This window comes from Microtus oregoni, unplaced genomic scaffold, assembly GCF_018167655.1.
Source record: "Microtus oregoni isolate MIOR12 unplaced genomic scaffold, Mior012 000002F_ref0000024, whole genome shotgun sequence".
Taxonomy (NCBI): Eukaryota; Metazoa; Chordata; class Mammalia; order Rodentia; family Cricetidae; genus Microtus; species Microtus oregoni.
Genome location: NW_024543061.1, coordinates 56,984,362 through 57,004,320, shown reverse-complemented (window position 1 = coordinate 57,004,320; position 19,959 = coordinate 56,984,362). Strand labels below are relative to the sequence as shown.

Here is a 19,959-nt window from a genome sequence, read left to right as displayed (position 1 = left end):
GGACCTCCTACACCATATATTTATCTTAGTTAGGGTTATTATTGCTGTGGTGAAACACCATAACCAAGCAGCTTGGGAGAGGGGATTAATTAGACTTACCCTTCCACAATACTGTTCGTCATGGAAGGGAATCAGGACAGGAACTCAAACAGGGCAGGAACCTGGAGGCAGAGCTGATGCAGAGGCTGTGGGGGAATGTTGCTTACTGGCTTGTTTCTCATGGCTTGCTCAACCCGCTTTCTCTTGTAGAGCCCAGGACCACTTGCCCAGGGGTGGCCTCACCCACAATGGACTGGGCCCTCCCCATCAATCACTAATTAAGAAAATGCCATACAGATTTGCCTGCAGCCCAATTTTATAAAGGCATTTTCTCAATTGAAGCTCCCTCCTTGTACTTGGAAGCTGCTTGCTAATTTCTGGCTGCTCAGACCCAAAATAATCCCACAAAAATTGTATTAATTAAAACATTGTTTGACCAATCACTTAGGTGTATTGCTAGCTAGCTCTTCTGTTTTAAACTAACCCATCTCTCAGTCTGTGCATCACCACGAGATTGTGGCCTACCAGCAAGGTTTCACCAAGCTCCCATGGGCTCTTTCTTTTTCGGTGGTTCTGTTTCTGACTCCACCTTCTTGAAATTTCTGCTTGAAATTTCTCTCTGCTTGAAATTTCTCTCTGCTTGAAATTTCTGCCTTACTCAATTCTGCCCTGCTGTAGGCCAAAACAGCTATATTCTTTAACCAATGGTACAGCATACAGAGGGGAACCCCACATCATCTCCTCTCCAGTAAGTTCACATAAAACTAGCAAGCACAACATTTCTGAGTAAAAGAAATTATAGAGGAATTATTTCAGCCTATGTACACCATTTCATTTTTTTCCTTTGTGAAGTTCATACCTACAAACATAAAATGAAATAGAAACTACTGAAAATACAACTTTAGAGTTTATGTTATTCTTTTTGCTGTAATAAAAGCATAAGATAGTAATCATCACTTATCTTCTTTTAAGAATTTCCCAGCATTCCATAAGTATTAGTTGTCCAGTATGGCACTGTACAGTTGAGGAATGGAGAATATGAGGCATTCCTTCCAAGTGTTTTTCTTTATTGTTTAATTTTTTAAAATATTTATTATGTATACAATATTCTGTCTGCGTGTATGCCTGCAGGCCAGAAGAGGGTGCCAGACCTCATTACAGATGGTTGTGAGCCACCATGTGGTTGCCAGGAATTGAACTCAGGACCTTTGGAAGAGCAGGCAATGCTCTTAACCACTGAGCCATCTCTCCAGCCCCTATTGTTTAAATTTTTAAAAATTTATTTTTATTTTATGTGTATAAGTGTATTCCCTACATGTATATATGTGCACCACATGCATGCCTGGTGCCCACAGAAATCAGAAGAGGGCATCAGATCCCCTGAAACTGGAGTTCTAAATGTTTGTGAGCTACTGTGTGGGTTCTGGGAACTGAACCCAGGTCATTTGCAAGAGCAGCCAGTGCTCTTAACCACATCACTTCAACCCACAAAGTGCTCATTTTTAGTTTGTATGAGAAGCAACCTTAATGCATGAGAAACCAAGTAACAGTAGGGAGCCAAGTAGCACACACTATCGTATAAGAACTGTATGCATTATACTGTACACAATGGATCAGTTTTCCAGAGATGACTGAGTTGAGAAGCACTGAATTGAGGAACTGAAGTAGATGGGGCTTCTGGAAAAACTAAATTGTTGTAGGATTCTATCTCAGTATCAGCCCTGAAGAAAATTGTTATGCAGACTGGTATAGGCAGTGTTGTTTGTATTAGCAGAAGTGTGGGAATACTCTAGAGGTCATTCAGAGTAGCTACACAGACTGCTCTGGCCATGCTATGTGATACTTGGTAGTATGAGAAAGTGGTAAATGTAAAATGTGTAGACCATATGTACTAAGAATAATGGCTTAAGAATAAATTGGATTTTTATCTTTCAACATTCTATTTTTTTCCCTTAGTCTTTTTCAAGACAGTTTCTCTGTAGCTTTGGAGCTGGTCCTGGAACTAGCTCTTGTAGACTAGGCTGGCCTTGAACTCACAGAAATCTGCCTGCCTCTGCCTCCCATGTGCTGGGATTAAAGGCATGTGCTACCACCGCCTAGCCTCAATATTTTATATTTTAATTGTCAAAAATTACACATTTTATCATATACATTGGTGTTTTGAAATATATATACATGGATAAACATTGTGGAATAGATAAAATCAGCTTATTAACATACATTTTACCACAGCTACTATTTTAGCAGATAAATTAAAATTCTGTTTTACAGAAAAATAATTATTATTATTAACTTTAAGCATCATGTTGTATAACAGATCTCTTTTATTTCCTTATCTAAAATTATTTTTATCTGTGGCTAACCTCCCCAATTGATCCAGACCGCTGAGGTTTTTTTTTTTTTTTCCCAAAAACGGTTATCAAACCAGTTACATGATTGTAATCCCACAATTTGGGATGGTGAGGTAGGAGGGTACAGACTTGCAAGACTGGGCTAGTCAGCCTGGCTTATACTGCAAGAACTGGGGATGGAGGAAATTAGAGAAGATAGCAGTATCAAATGGGTTTAAAAGCCAAGCCAACAAATTGTGACTACAGATAACACTGTATGATTTTGTAAGTACACACACACACACACACAGATTCATAATAAAGGATATGGATAATGGTGATTATAACAATTAAATTTTCAAAAATTAATTGCAAATTTAAAAAATTTAAAAACCCCAATGAAAATTTAGCAAATCACTACAATATTCTAACTGGTTTATGAGTGAATTTATCTTGTTCTTTATGTCCTGATTGTCTAAATTTTGTGAAATTTTATTTATTTGCTTTCTCTTCATTTTTTTGAGACAGGTTCTCTATAGCAAAGGCTGTCTTCTAACTGTCTGGATAAACCAGGCTGGTCTTGAATAGGCAGTAATCCTCCTGTGTCAACCTCTTCAGTACTGGTATAACTTGGGTACCCCACTAAGCCTGATATAGTTTCTAAATTTTCATAAACATATTTTAAATCATAAGCAGCCATTTGTAAATGAGAAATAAATAACAAAAATAATAATTAATTCTTACAATGGAAAAGAAGAACTTGTAAAATTTAAGAAGAAAGATCAGGGAGTTTGCAGATAGGACCAATGGATAAGCGAAAGCTACAGTGTCTTAGGAAATATATATATATATAATTGTATGTACTGTGTGTGAGTGTGTGTGTGTGTGCGCGCGCGCACTTGCATCAGTATCTTATGAAACTGCTTTCTGCTTCTCCCTTGTTTCCTTTTATCATTCACATCAGGTAATTGCATGTTATGAGGTTTGGAGAGGGGAGAAACAGAACTTCAAACATTGCTTTTATTTTATTTTACTTTATTGGGTTTTATGAGACAAGATATCTCTATATAATTCATGCTGTTCCAGAACTTGCTGTTTAGACCAGGCTGGCCTCAAACTCATAGAGATCTGCCTGACTCTGCCTCCTGAGTACTGGGATTAAATGCATGTGCTGCCATGCCCAGCATCAAGCATTGCTTTTATTAAAAACAAAAATATCAGACTGCTTTAATGTATCTTAAAGAGCATGAAGGGATCACTAATATGATAACTTTACCTGGCAAGTGTGGCTGCTCGTCAAGTCAACTGCTATAGCTAGTAAGCTACAGATTGAACCAGGGACTTGGTTTTCGTTGGTTTGGTTTGGGCCATGAACATAATTTAACTTCTTATTACTTAATGAATTGTGCTACTTTCAGTGCTGTTTTACACTGGCAGTTACTTGGCTTTTTACAAACTACAGAAGTTTATTTACTTCAGCTAGATAAAGTATCTTATCTCTTACCTATATGAGGTTGTCCCAGCAAATTAGTTTTTAGATAACAAAAATCTGTATCACTTTAGAATCAAAGTACATAAGAAACCCTAAAACTGGCAGCATTGTTGATGAGGATTTTTGGAAGTTGATTTTCTCTTATCTTGCTTGAAAGCCAGACAGTAAAGAATCATATTTCTTTCCCAACAGTTTTTAGAAATTAGTCTACATGTATGTTCAAATTTAAAATTAGCAACTAAATTTTTTTAGCATTTACATTCCCATTCTACAAATATGTAACAGCCCATTTCATGCCTGTCTATTCTTGTGGGGCACCACTCCTCTTCTTTTAAGACATAGTCTCACATAGTCCAGACTGGTCTTGAGCTCTTGACCCTCCTACTTCAGTTTCTCTAGTGCTGGGTTCAAAAACCTATGCCAACATAAGCTGTCTCATGAGTGTTCTTATCTTTGCTCATTTACATAATTCTTGAAAAAACTTGAAGACTCAGACTTCCAGACTTTTCTATCCCAAATTTCATCATTCTTTATGCCTCTTATCCCTAGTAGCACTGTTGTGTAATACCATCCCAGATTGTACCCTCCTTTGTAAAGGGTGTGCTACATTCCACTCCTTAATGTCTGGTATTTGAAGTGCTTGCTCTGAAATAATGATAAGTATTGCATAATAAAGTCTTATTAAATTTTTACAACTTTATTGAGTAATTGGTAGTTACTCCTATTGGATTATCATAAAAGCTGATTGAAACCCACAGTGTGACTGGAAGAATACAATTTATTTCATATAACTGTTCTAAGACAGGTTACTAAAGAGGTGAGGAAGCCCTACCTAAAGTACTTTTAGTTGTGCCAGGCTTTAGGTAAACTCAGCTGTTACTTAGAATGTGGAATGTGGAAATTCAAGTTCTCAGTTGTTCCTGAACTCGTTAAGTAGACCAAGTTAGCCTTGAACTCACCTAGATATGCCTGCCTTCCTCACCAAATGATAGGACTAGAGGCAAGTGCCATGCCCATCTAGTCTTCAGTTTTATTTTGTTATACATTTATACATGAATAGGAAAAAAAAGGTACATGTTGCTTTTCTAGTGTGGTATTACAGATATTGATTTAAAAGGAATAGACCGGACAGTAATGGTGCACGCCTTTAATTCCAGCACTCGGGAGGCAGAGGCAGGTGAATCTCTGAGTTCGAGGCCAGCCTGGTTTACAAGAGCTAGTTCCAGGACAGACTCTAAAGCCGCAGAAACCCTGTCTTGAAAAACAAACAAACAAGAAGGAATAATTTTTTTCTACCATGATAATAAATAAAACATAAAAGATTTTTCACCTAAACTGATAATATACACAATTATTTACCAACTTTAGAAATAGATTATTTGACAAATAATGAGAAAATATTGGAAGTTGGGGCCAAAATGTCAAAGACAACTAGAAAACAAGATTGCTAAGTGATTGATGCTCATATTCTTTAGTCATGACTAGAACTCTAGTTATGGACTCTATGGTTTTCTACATCTATGAACCATTCAGAATGTATTTAAATACTGTGATGGTCATTCGCATAGTTAATGTGTGTATGGCTCCAGGAACTGAGTGCATACCTTTAACTAGTTCACAAAGGGCAAATGACCTTTGTCACTCTATGAAGGATTTTTGTCTTTTTCCATAGAGATTGTAAAGTGTTGCCAATTTTTTTGAACAAACTACAAAAACAAAGGCATTGTTATTTGACTCCTAGAATGTGAGAGAGAAATTATAAAGCTGTGGACTTTCGTTTAGGTTATGTTTCTTTCTTGCTTTTATTTTGTTAACTTTGTCTATTCATCAGAAAAAAAGCTTCTGATTCTTCAAAATAAGCCGCATTTAGAGATTGTAACTTTTTTCCCTAATGACTTAGGTAATTAAGGATGTTTTCTGTTTTAAATTATCTTTTTTTTTAAAATGAAGGGCCAGATGTAACATTCATTGATAATGATATTTTAACACAATTAGTTGCATCAAATAATTAAACTTTATTTTACTAGTAAAACGAATGAGTTTCCACAAGAAAATCAAACAAGTTTGATCTTCCTAATCTAAGTCCTCTTCAATTCTAGAACATTACACATTTATACTCCTACCATCAGTTCAGTTGTGATTCTTATTCTCTTTTTATTAGCCCAGTTCTACTCAGTTCTGGGTGCTCTACTACAGAACTAAATCTCTATTTAGCCTCCTCCTCTCCTCAGTTCATGATTAATACTTAATGTGTACTGTCTATTATCTTTTGACATTTTTTCTTGCTTCCATTTCTCCTTATTTTTGAATAGAAAGAATCTTATAGCCATAATATAGGCTTAGTTTTAGATTCCTGTGTTTCCTGACCATACATGTGTGGTATTCTCTCTCTCTCTCTCTCTCTCTCTCTCTCTCTCTCTCTCTCTGTCTGTCTCTGTCTCTCTCTCACACACACACACACTTTTTTCTTTGAGACAGGGTCTCACTGTATAGTCTTGATTAACCTTAGACTCATGATCCTCTGCTCCATCTCCTGTATGTTGGGATTACAGGTGTGGGCCACCAAGCTCAGCTTCGGACCCTATTTCATTTTCTGTGAGAAGAAAAGGGTAGTACTGACACCTCCACTTAACCATTTTAAAAATAACAAAAAGCTCAAATTTACTGTTAGACAACTTTGCACTTGAAATTGTTTTAATCCAGTGGTTCTCAACTTTATTGATGCTCTGACTTTTTAATACAGTTCTTCATGTTATGGTGACCCCCAAACATAAAATGATTTTTTTTGCTACTGCTATGAATTGTAATGTAAATGTTTGTATTTTCTCATGGTCTTAAGCAATCCTTTGACCCCCAAGGGGTTGAGACCCACAGATTGAGAACTGCTGTTTTCATCTGTTAGTTTTAGTGTTAGGTTACATTTGCATGTTCTGCACCATAAATATGGTCGATTTTCACTTATTTAGTCATAGTTGATCTCAGTTGTTGCTTTCAAACTTTGAAAGTTTTTGTTGTTGCTGTTGTTGTTTAAGCAATACAAACCTTTTTTCTATTTATAGTTTTTAAGAGGCAGTTTTATATTCACTTTGTGTGCAATAAGCTTTTGGAGCCTACCTTGGCATCCTGCTGTTTGAATTTGATGTAACTTGTCCGTGATGCCAAAGACCCTATTAAGTAGGATGAGGTGAAGGCATCTTGCATCCTGTTGTTCATAATATTGTTCATCTTGCATCCAATTTGTTCGTATTTGAAAGCCAGTGCAGAGGACATCAAGTAAAAGAAGAGCGTTTCTTTTGTTTTCAAATTAATTTCTTACTTTTCTTGCCTGAAGAATATAACAACTCTTCATTTCCTCAGAATTATATTGAGGTTTTAGAGAAGGTTCCTGATTTATCTGAAAAGTTCTGGCACTAGCACAAACCTGAGAAGGGTTTTGAGAGAAGTCAGTGGGACAGCAGATGTGAATTCTGATTGTACATAGGGTGTTCAGGCCACCAAAGGGTACAACCCTAGTACAGGACCTAACCCTGCTCACAGCAGTGGAGGACATGGCAAGCATAGAACCAATGGATGCCCACAAGCTCTGTCCTCACTTGGAAGAAGACTGGCAACAATTACCTGTATTGATTCACTTTAAACTGGTTTATTTGGTATGTGTGCCAGTTTTTAAAAATTACTTTGTGCCAGCAAGAGAACATTTAACTCTGGGGGCTACCTTGCCACCTTAGCTTTTAACTTGGGCTTGAAGTTAAAGTCACTATCCAAGTATGCTCCCTGCACCTGACATTCCTTCCCGCAGGAGCCTCCCAGTGAATAAGAGGAAAGGCTCAGCCAATTATGCTAGACAAAGCCACACAGCTGCGAGTCAGCTGGGAGGAGTTTCCGTTTAGAGCTGGAGCTGATAGAGGCTGGCCTCCCACCTCCTTTTCTCCCCCACTACTCCCACCTCCCATTCTCTGGGGTTACCTGGTGCTAGCTGAGCCCTGACTCCAGGACAGGGCAGCAGATGATGCGATACTAGCCGGCACCACCCACCTCCAGCCTTGGCCTCAAGAGCTAAGACCCGAGGCTCAGGTGGCACCCGGCACCCTGCCTGAAGGTTGGCGGGAGGGGAAGGGGTGGTCCTTACGGCTGGACCCTCCAGCTGATACAGGAAGTGCGGGGAGAGCCTGGCACTGGGCTGGGGATCCGCCCCGCCTGCCTCTCCTAGGCTGTGCTGTCTCCGCAGAACAATGAAGTGCTTCCAAGTTTGCTGAGACTCGTGGGGAATCCATCGAACTCTGTCAGCCTTCAAATGTGCCGCCAGAGACTTCCCCAAGAAGCTGTGTTTTAATAAAAGAAGAAAAAGATACCCTGGCTGGGTAGATCGCTTTGTTAGGAGATCTTCACGACCATGGTCCAGCGCTTTAGCCTCAGGCGGCAGCTCTCCAAGGTGGGTCAGCTTTCTGGTGTGTCTTACCGGGAACTCTGACTGGCTTTAGCAGGGCTTCCTTTTTGATGGGACTTTTGTGTCAAGCCTGCCTTCCTCTAGTGCTAAGGAAGGTCTAGGGAGGAAGCACTGCCTTTTGTTCTTTGATCTAATGGACACAAAGCTGAAGGCTGCCAGCCCTGCCAGCCCCAGACTGTGTGCCCCTAAAACTGCAGCTGTCATCTGCAAATCTGGACCAACTTGTCATGTGTTCCCGATAGAATTTCAGAAAAGTGTGGATAAAAAATATTTGTAGACCAAATGTGCATATTTAATTAGCAATTAAATAAGTAACTTGTAGACCAACAGAAGAAAATCTGCCTGCTCTGTGGAATCAAGGCTTACATAGAAATTTCACTAATAAACACAAGAAATTAGCACAAAACAGTTCTAGGAGCCGCCAAGGCCCACAGGAAAATGTTAAGATGAGGGGTTGTGTGGAGAATTGCACATCTAGTGAAGAAATATGTAGGAGGCCTCACAGGGAAGCTGATGGAACAGATATTTAGAGTAAAAAGTCGGTTTCATGGGAACAGTTTCAAGTACGAGATAAAAAGGTGAAGTGCCCCTTTAAGAAAGAATAGTAGTTTTTATGAATGGACTCTGGTGGACACAGCCTGGATCTATATAGTTTGAGCTCTCTCCCTAGCTAGTGTAGAGGCTGCGTAGAAAGAGGAGGTAAGAGGTGAGCTTTGTTTCAGAAACATTGTGATCTCCACAAACTTTATTTTAAAGACATGGCAGTTAGTGGCTAAATTGTACCACAGTTCATTCCTTATAGACAGAAATGTAAACAAATTATCTGTAGGCATTTTCAACTTTCTTGACTGTAAATCAGAACTGTTAAATCTGTATTGCAATGTGTTAGCGTCCAGGTGACCCCGTTGTAACTGAAACAGAAGGAGAGTCATGCTTGCCTCTATTCCCAGACCATGTGATAGCTTCATGATCTCACCTGACAGGGACTTTTTCGGATTATTGAAATGCATTTCCTATTCTGTGTATAGAGAGAGACGCAGGAGGCCCACATTTCTCCTAAACAATATGAAGAATCCTCATATTATTCCTTCAGTATTCTTTAGTGGTGAATTTTCAAATATGTAGTAATGTAACAAACAGACACTGTAGTGTTTTCATGACACTACTACACAGGATGGTCTTAGAGCTAAGAGCCAGGCAATGATCACTTAACTAGAACAAAACTGCATTCTGGGTATTTTGCTGCTGATGTTTTTCTCCAGGTTATAATTTACATAGGTTATCATTTATTACATAAGGAGAATTAGGGAAGGGGTGGAAGCACAGTCTACAAAGAGAGAATCAGGGTAAGCAGAGCAGTTCTTTCTGCTTACCTTAACAGTGTTTATAGTTCCTGTTACAGGTGGTTATGACAAAACCTTATGGAATTTGTGCCCTTGATTTAGTATGTATTCAGCTGTGAATGCAGTTTGCAGGGCACTTGAACATAAGGAAGAAACTGAATAGGATGTCCCTGAATTTTTCCTATACTCACTGAGATTTAAAGAACTAACTATCTCTGCCCTATCATACAAGTAGTTTTGCTAATAAGAAAGAATCTTGTACAAGAATATAATTTTCTTACTATCTCAGTGTTTTGATAGAAATTTCTGTTAGAAAGTTTGTGAAAGGAAATATCTGTAAAGGTTTGTGGTGGTTTTAACATCAGGATCCATTGATCCTAACTTGAGTTGCCATGTAACTCCTGTAGGCTAGCTACTATTTACAGATGGGCTAAGAAAAAAGAAGGAAACTGTGGAGCTATAGGAGGAGTAAAACTCTTCTTTCCTATTACACTTCTAATCCCAGCACTCAGGAGACAAGCAGGTATATTTCTGTGAGTTCAATGCCAGCCTGGTCTGCAGAGTGAGTTCTAGACCAAACACGCCTACCTGATGTCAAACAAAAGACTCCTTGCTCCTGAGAACATTGTTTTCCTTATCTCCTTGAGTGGATCCCAACTTCTTCGCCATTTCACATTATTTTATTCCTTGCTAGATTGTTTACATGTTACTTCAGAAATACTAACAAAACCTTTTTCTCTCGGCTATACATCTACTGGGTAAGCCAGAAACGGAATCCAGCCCCTTCCAGTGTGGGCATTTCACTTAATTCTCCTAATGATTCTTAAAGTTGATTGATGTTTCCAGTAATAATGCCCTTTGATTTTATTTTCAAATGATAATTATTTCCCAGTGTTCAAAAGTAAATTTTTTAAATGAGATTTTACTTCCAGCATATTTTTTATGGAGATTATAACCCTGCTTCTAGAGGTAGCATTTTGAAATTCTTCCTGTTCATGTAAACATGTATTTTTTTTTTGAGCTTTCTAACATGAATGACAAGTGAAGCAGTGGTGTGGGACAGTTGTCTGTATTTTGTCAGTTATGTTTGAAATAAATACTGATTGGCCAGTAGTCAGGCAGGAAGTATAGGTGGGACAACCAGACAGTAGAGGTGGGAACAGGAAAATTCTGGGAAGGAGGAAGCCCATTCCTCCCCAGTCCTGCCCAGACACAGAAGAAGGAAGATGTGACCTGCCCCGCTAAGAAAGGTACCAAGCCCTGTGAACAGTGGATTAATACAAGTTATAAGAGTTAACAAGAAGCCTGAGCTAATGGGCCAATCAGATTTATAATGTGTAGACTTTTTGTGTGATTCTTTGGGACCTAATGACTGTGGGAACTGGGCAGGACAGAAACCCCAACAAGCAGGCCCTCATGTTACAGAGTGGCGCCCACGGTCAGCTAAATCTACAGTCCTTCTGTTTGTGTGTTGCTTTCATTGGATAATGAATAAAGAAACTGCTAAACTTAGGCATAGTAGGCAGAACTGAATGCTGGGAAGAAGGGCAGAGTGGGAGACGCCATGGATCTCCTGCCTGAGACGGCCGCCTGTTAGAATCTTGATGGTAAGCCACAGTCATGTGGCAATACACAGATTAATAAAAATGGATTAAATTAAAATATAAAAATTAGCCAATAAAAAATTAGAGCTAATGGACCAGGCAGTGTTTAAATGAATACAGTTTCTGTGTGATTGTTTCAGGTGTAAGATAGCTGGGCGGCCGAGACGGAACAAAGGGCCACCCTCCTTATGCAACAAGGCAATGCTTGTAATATTGTCAACTTTAGACATGCTCTGAATAGGCTCTGCTTAGTGCAAGTTTCACATTTTCATTAAAGGCAGTCAGCCCCACAGAATCCCTCCTTCCCCCTCTCCTTTCCTGTCTATATATAGTCCATTCTGGCATTGAACTTACTAGCTTCCTTCCTGAGACTTTCAAGGACAAGATTACAGGTGTGCACCAAGGTTCTGGGCACTGAGTCCACTTTCTGTCTCAGAGAGTATTTGAAATATCATCAACCCATTATGACTTCTTTTTCTGTCATACCAGATTTCCTCCCCATTCCATCTGAGAGCTTCCCTTTGTTATGTTTAAATTTTTCATATGATAGAAACCCAGGAAATAACTTTGCAGTCATGCCTTGAGTTTGCCTATAAAGGTACTAAAGAAAGGTCCCATGGACCTTCAGTTCTGCTGTTGATTTGCTGAGAACAATCTAACAATCTTTTAGTCCACAAGTGCCCTCTCTACAGTCCCCTGTTTTGCTATCAGTTTGGTGTCAGCAAAAGAAACTTTGGAATTATAGCTATTCTCTAGAAATATAGATTATTGATAACTTGACTTTTCAGTAAAAAAAAAAGATTATTCTTTAGAAATCGGTTTTTAAAGTTCTACCAAATTTTTGTTGTATGTTATGTGGTGGCATGTATGACTTTCTTAATCTTTCTTTGAATTTATTCTCATCGGTAAAATATGAGCATTGCTGCTCTTCTACCATGTGGGTCCCAGGGCTTAAACTCAGATCATTGTCATTGTCATGTTTGGGAGCAAGTGCCTTTACCCTCTGAGCCACCTCAATAACCCTTACAATTTTTAAAAGTATATTAAGTCTGCCTTCTCAGTGATAAACCCTGGGGATACAGTAAAGTGGTACAGTATTATTTATGATTACAATTTCAAATGTATAGGCAAAGAGTCAGTATTGGGTGGGTACTTTTAAGCAGTAGGCATGCAGCATCTCTTTTTGTGTTCCTTCCATTAAATTTTCTTGGTTAAGTTATCCACTGGTGAGCTTCGTAATTGGAAATAGAGCACTTTGCATTTGTATTTTACTAGAAAGAAAACGTTGCATTTTCCTATTAATCATTGGCCTGTTTTTTGTTTGTGTGGGGTTTTTTTTGTTTTGTTTTGTTTTGTTTTTAGGAGGCTTACATCAGACAGTGCTATGATTGGCTGCTGTGTCTTCTGGAACTTAACTCACTCATCAGGTGTAATCTATAGAATACTTCTGGTGTATTATAAAACCCAAATAGAAAGACTGATAGCATTCTCTTACATGAAATGAGACCTCTAATAAGATAAACTCTGAACACACACCTGTGTTAGAAGAAAAGAGTGCTGCACCCTTTTTTTTTTATTAAAATAGGCTGCTTTCAATTTTGAGAAAAACATTTGTCTTACCAGACTATATGACAGGTAGAAAGCTAAAGTAAGGGTCCAGGTGTAGCCCGGTGGTAGAGTGCTTATCTGCCATACTAGGAAAGTCCCTAGTATGTCCCAGGTTCAATCCCTAGCTTGTCTAAAAAGAACAAACCAAAGGCTGAAGTCAGCCTTTTATTTTTATGAAATTAACGGTAAATATTGCATTTAGAGGTGTGGTTGAACTCTTCCTTGGAATCTGCGGTGAAATTTAAAAGTAGATGAAGTAAACTTTCAGGTGACCCTAGAGGATTTGCATCAGTAAATTCTTTCTCTTCCAGTAGGACTTCAAGGCCTGGGAGTGTATATCACTGGGTGGAATGCTTAGCACACATGAGTCTTGGGCTGAATCCTCAGGCATGGTGATACACATCTATGGTCCCAGTGCTTGGGAGGTTCAGGCAAGAGGATCAGAAATTCCATGTGGCCCAAGCCTGGCATGGTAGCCCATGTCTGCAATGGTAGCATTGAAACCATCTTCACTTATTTTCTAGGGTACTATACTCTTGGTTTCTTCTGACCTTTCACTCTTCATTCAACCTTCTTTTTTATTCCTATGGTATTTATCTTTTAATTAATACTGATATGGCCTAGGCTCAGCCTAATCTACTACATTCTTGGTGATTTCATCCATCTGCTGTGTGTGTGTGTGTGTATGTGTGTGTGTGTGTGTGTGTGTGTGTGTGAATTTTATTCCCCTTGCTGCATCCTAGATTTGTATTTTCACCTCTTAAACATCTTCTAGAGTGACTCACAGACATTCTAAACGTAATATACCCTAAACCCAAACTTGTACAGTTTTCGCATCCCCTGGTTCTTTTCAGTTTCTCATCTAGTTTAGTGTCACACCCAACCTTTAGGACTAAAATCTTAATACCCATCCCCACCTCTCTCCAGGATCTCTTTACATAGTTCTGGCTATCCAGAAACTCTCTTTGTAGACCAAGCTGGTTTCAAAACTCTGTATGCTGAGTATAGGGATTAAAGATGTTAGCCACTTCTCCTCCTCCTCTAAATACGTCACCTGGTTCCTTTGGCTATTTTCTTTAATGGTTTATTTGTTTTTATTTTATGTGCATTGGTGTTTTTGCTTTCATGTATGTTTTGTGATGTTGTCAGATCCCCTGGAATTACAGACAGTTGCAAGCTGCTATGTGGGTGCTTCCATGTGGGTGGATGCTGAGAATTGAACCCATGTTCTTTGTAAGAGCAGCCAGTGCTCTTAACCACTGAACCAGCTCTACAGTTCTTAAATACCTATAATTTGGCTATCAGGGCTGAAAAGATGGCTCAGTGGTTAAGAATACTGGCTGTTCTTCCAGAGGACTCACATGGCAGTTCACAGCCATCTGTAATTCTACTCTCAGGGGATTTCTTCTGCCCTCTGTAGACACCAGATATACACATGGTACACAGACATAATGCAGACAGAGCATCCATACACATAAAAATAAAAATTGATAAATCTTTTAAAATTGACTGTCGTTTACCAATTTTAAAGTTATGGCCTCATTTTTGATACTAAACTGTTTGATTTTATTGTGCATTAACATCCCAACTGGCCTGACAACTTCCTATCAATATTGCCTCATACCTTTAACATAGAAGCCAGAGTGAGGCTATTTGTCCTAAGTTTTATTTGTGTTATTCCTGGGACAGAAACCCTCCATATCTTCCATTTCTTAAGCTTATCTAGCCTGTAAAGCCATACACAGCATGTTTCTCTACATACTCTCTGACATCATATTCTATTAGCTCCTTGCTCATCCTACTCCAGCCACACTGGTTGGCCTTTCCTATTCCTTTTCAGATTCCTTTGAGTACCTCAGGTTCTAGCTGAGACAATGTCATGAAAAAAGTCAAAAATAAGTTCTGTTCAGTTGTGTATAAATGTGGCTACATACCATTTTCCTGAGAACTCTAGGCAAACTTGAAGGAGTGGGCTTTAAGAGTCAGTACAGGAAGGAAACAAAGAATTAAAACCTCATCAGTCAAAATACGGGTGTGAATTTTATATTCTGTAGTATCCCTTGCACCTGAAAGTGTCGTGCATACAATCCATCCACATGTGAATGAATGTGGAGCTGGGAATAAACTCTCCTCAATAATCAGTGAGAACAGTGTGACCACTGGCATGTACACTGTCAAAGAAAATGTCTACTAATGGTGGATGGAGCCAGGTCTGTCTGTTTAGATACCAGAATAAAGATTTTAAACTAGTTTAGATAAATGTTCTTAGTTTTGTTTTGTTTTTAAACACCCTATGTTGGTATATAGAAGAGAATGTGATGCAAGTGTTGCAGTTATGTGTGGGAGGAAAGGCCAGTCAAGCATCGGTACCAGAAAGAACACTGAATACCTTTTCCTCTATAACACTAAAGAATAAAAGTCACAGAAGGTATTTATTGATGGTGTTGCCTAAGAAGATGAAGTGACTGACTCAGAAATGTCAGCTGTGAAGCTAGGGATAGTCTTGAAGACTGAGGACTGATGTGGGAGTATCATATCAATCTGTTGATTTCATTGGTTAATTAATAAAGAAACTGCTTGGCCTGATAGGTTAGAACATAGGTGGGTGGAGTAAACAGAACAGAATGCTGGGAAGAAGAGAAAGTGAGCTCAGACGCCATACCGCTCCTCTCCAGGGCAGACGCAATGAAGCTCCGACCCAGGATGGACATAGGCTAGAATCTTCCTGGTAAGCGCACCTCGTGGTGCTACACACATTAATAGAAATGGGCCAAGAAGTGTTTCTATGAATACAGTTTGTGTGTCATTATTTTGGGACATAAGCTAGCCAGGCGGCCGGGAGCTGGGTGGCAGGAACGCAGCCCCGCCACTCCTTTCTACAGAGGACCTTCTCACAGAATGTGTCCAAGAGGCAACTCTCCAGCACTGTTTGTGTCTTAGGTGGAGATTGTTGGTATGGTTGGCATTTTGATTGCTAAAATAGGACTTTAAATTTCCTGTTCTTTTAAAGATTTGTTTTTATTTGTGTGCATGTATGTCTGTGTCTGTGTGTGCATGGGTATGTGGATGTTTTGTTTTCATTAGGGCAGAAGAGGGCATCAGATGCCCTGATGTTGTTACAGGTAGTTTTGAACCACCTGACATGGGTGCTGGGAACCATACTTGGGACCTCTACAAAAGCAGGAAGTACTCTTAACTTGTGTCATCTTTCTTGACCCATATTTCCTGTTCTTAGGCTACTTGATCTGCTAAAGTCTAAAAAGAATTTAGGATGCAAATCTTTAGCTTAAAGACTTTGAATATATTCTTTCTATGGCTTTTAATTACTTAGTTGTCATCTTGAGGATATTTATCATATTAAAGAACAAAGTGCTATAAAATTAAAGATACTACAAATAACACTTGTTCACATCTTTTTATGATATATTATTGAAAAAAAATTTTAGTGAAATAGTTAATACAGATGATGGAATTAAAAGTTGGAGAGAGTTTAAGATTAAGGACCCAAAAGACTACTTTGTGCTGTAGTTGTTGCTAGAAAGAAAATGATATTAACAGAGTTTGTTGACTTTAACCAATGGGTAGAAAATTGTGTTTGAATAGAAGAGATTTTTTAATTTTGCAGTGATGTCAACAGATATCTTAGAAGTAAAATCTAACAGAGTACTTGAAGGTGGAAATCATACATTACTATCTAGTTTCCAGGAACATATGCCCTTTCCACATCTCTTACTGATGCTAGGAATGCTGCCTGTGTGATCACTTGCTGAAATCTGACTGATGTTTAGATCAAGACAGCTATTCAGGACCAGATTCTCGGATGAGAAACGAAGCACACAAAAATAAGCTGTAAAGCTGACCATAGCCGTACGCACTTGTGGTAACAACACTGAAGGGCTGAAGCTAGAGGGTTTGCCATGTATTCAAGGACAACGTGCTCTTCAGAATAAGTCCCTATCTCAAACCACAGGGGAAAGTAAAACTAGAAAACAAAAACTTGTTAGGATACTACTCTTGGCTTCTTTTAAAAATTTTGTTAAAGAAAATATAGGGCCTTAAAAAAAATGTCCCTCTAGCAATGTTATTTTCCTTCAGGAACTGAGGAGTTCGGCCTGTAGTGAGGGCTGAAAGGGCAGAGCATTCTTAGCCTGGTTTCAGTGAGGCAGCCAGCACATACAGATATTCTTATGACCTCATGCTTCAGTTCTATGTTCTTTTAGCCTTACTGGTAAAGGGAAATTTTGTACTGGGTTTTCCTTTTCTTTTCTTTTTCTTTTTTGCTCTTCCTTCCTTCCTTCTTATTTTTTTTTCCTTTTCTTTTTTACTGCCCAAGGGAGAGGGTTTGTTTCCCTGTGGGACTTTGGAGAAGTCAAGGCAACAGAAGCTTGAAGCAGCTGGTCACATTGCATCCACAGTCTGGAAGAAGAAAGTGAACGAATAAATGTGTTTTATTTAATGTGCCATAATAAGTAAATGATCTGGGAATGTTTAGACTCTAATGCTGTGGTTTGCTGTTAGAGCACATCAGCGTAACAGAATGGATCTTGTTTACTTTTTGCTTGCTAAGTGTGTCTGCCTGCCAGAGGCTTTTAACCCTGCTACCCACATGATATGAACAAAAGAGCTAGCAGTCTGTTAGAGAAGAACAAAAGAAAAGCAAGAAAAATAATTTTTCTTTAGCTGGAAGATTTCTCTGGAGTCTTGGTGGCTAGAATTCAGGCAGAATCCCAGAAATCAGAGCAGATCAGTGGGAATCATTGTGTGTTGGAAGAAGGTGTACCTGCTTGGGGCCTGGACTACATGAAATGGAAGGTAGGGGATCAACTTCAATTTTAGGAAAGTCAAGGGGCCTTGTTCTGGAATAAACTCAAGGATCTTGTGTTTTGAGAGAGCAGAAAGATGTATGGTCATTTTCTGTGTCAACCTGAGAGGTGGAGCTCACCTGCTGTGCTGGCTTGAATGAGAATGACCCATATAGACTCAAATGTTTGAATACTTGGTCACCATTTAATAGAACTGTTTGTGAATGATTAGGGGGTGTGTTTATAAGTTATTATGGTCATGATATCTCATCCTAGAAATAGAAAATAAAGTAATATAATACACTTGCCTGGCACTGAAATGAGTCTGATGATCTGGTTTAAGTCACTTAGGTGCTTTTTGCTCTTTCTAAAACTAACCTGGAATCTTGGGGGACACCTGAAATGGAACCTGCCTGTGGCTTTCCCAAAAAGAACACCATTATTTAATTGTTCTTAAAGTAAACATGCATTCTCTAATCTAAGTATTCCCCTAGGAAGATGCTGTAAAATTATCAAGGCTGCATGTGTCCCGAGTATTAATTTTTCCATCAGTGAAGGGGATATATTTTGACAGTAGTAGAAGTGAGTCAGGGTACCTATTATGTTATAGATTCTGTGACCAGCAGTTGATGGATAAGATTCCATTACTCCTTCAATGCTAGAATAATTACAGTTGAAACTGAGAGTTTGTGCCATTGTATAAATTGTTTTGTGCCATTTTTTTCTGGTTAATTTTATATCCTAGCATAGTTCTCCCTATCACATGGTGGGTACCTGATCAATACATTTGTTAGTTAAGTACCTTATTCTATGTTTGCATCTCCTTACTATCAAGTTGCCTTTCCAAATGAGAAGTCTTCTGTGGCAGCAAGAGTTTGTTGCACTTTTCTGTTTTCCCTTTTTTTTCTTGCTTTCTTTTTCTCCCCTCCTTCCTTCTGATCATTTTTTAAATGTTCACATTTCTTAGAGCTGTTTCAGAGATTTTTTTTTTTAATTCTGTCCCTATACTTCCTGTGAACAGTAATCATTACAATAATTTGTTCACGTTTGGAAGATGTCCAAATAGTTGTCTCCAGCAAAGAACTTTCTTCCGTGCTAAACTTTAGTTCTATTTATTTTATTATTTATTAACTCATTCCACATACATTTATTGAAAATTGTACCATCTCTACAAGGTATTAAAATGTTCGGCCACTGTTCTCAATTAGCTTGAAGTAAATAATCAAAGCAGATTACAGATGGTGGTGAATGCTACAATAATTCTAGATTGGGGTAATGAATGATTAAGGCTGGAGATGAGGTATAAGGGCAAAGAGCAAGGTTTATGTTTATGGAACAAGAAGAATTAAGGAAAATAGAACTACTCTCTTATGCAAAGCTGAGTAGAAACTGACCAATGTAAATGAGCACTTGCTAGAAAGGAAGGGGTCATGAGGGCAACTGTAGGAGTTTGATTCCTTTTAAAATTCAGTAGGGGGATGTGGCTCAATAATTGAGTGTTCACCAAGCAAACATATGTTCATTTCCCATTACCAAGACACTTATATATGCATGTACAGATGTACATACATACATACATACCTGCCAGTAGTGGAGTCAAAAGGTTTAAATAGAGAGTAACATGGGATTTATACCCTTTTTTTGTACTTGAAGTGTTTCATTTGGTTGGTTGGTTGGTTGGTTGGTTGGTTGGTTGGTTGGTTGTTTTTCAAGACAGGATTTCTCTATATAGCCTTGACTGTCATAGACCAGGCTGGCCTCAAACTCACAGAGATAAGCCTACCTTTGCCTTTCAAGTGCTTGGATTAAAGGTGTGTGCCATCACCTGGGATTTATACTTTGAAAAAAGTGATTCTGACCAGTGTGGAGACCATAGAAGGAGATGATGCCTTGTGATGGGGGACAGTAAAGATATGGAGCCTTTGTGAAACTTGATGAACTGAATGTAAGAAATGAAGGGAAGAGACAATTGCCTGCTTGATATTTGTTCTGGGATGTTTACTATTGAACTCATCTTTCCCTTCCCTTTTGCTCCCTGAACCTACCTTTCCAGGGTTTTGACTGCTTTGATTTGGATCTGCAGTCAGATGGGTATCCTTAGTCTATATGCCCTAGTTGGGGTCTAAAGGAGCCGCCAAAGACACAGGCTGACTCGGCTACCAGCTTGTGGACCTTTTGAGTGGTGGTAGAACCTTTAAGTGATGTGGCCTAGTCATTAGGGAAGTGTCCTTTAAGGAAACTGTAAAATTCCGGTCTCTCCTTTTCTCATTTTTGTTCTGTCACATGCTCATGCC

The 19,959-nt window shown here is 38.8% G+C and overlaps 1 protein-coding gene across 2 annotated transcripts in view; it reads left to right on the top strand.

The window, feature by feature from the left end:
- The window catches only part of Tmcc1 (transmembrane and coiled-coil domain family 1), a 139,432-nt gene that overhangs the window by 28,901 nt on the left and 90,572 nt on the right, over nt 1-19,959 (top strand). Inside the window, exon 1 of one of the 2 annotated variants that reach the window (XM_041632960.1) lies at nt 8,166-8,293. The exons of the other annotated variant lie outside the window; for it this stretch is intronic. Within the exon in view, the coding sequence (XP_041488894.1) occupies nt 8,255-8,293 (39 nt within the window). The 5' untranslated portion in view covers nt 8,166-8,254. Of the gene's footprint in view, nt 1-8,165; nt 8,294-19,959 lie in introns of those variants that run through there. 2 annotated transcript variants of the gene reach the window in all.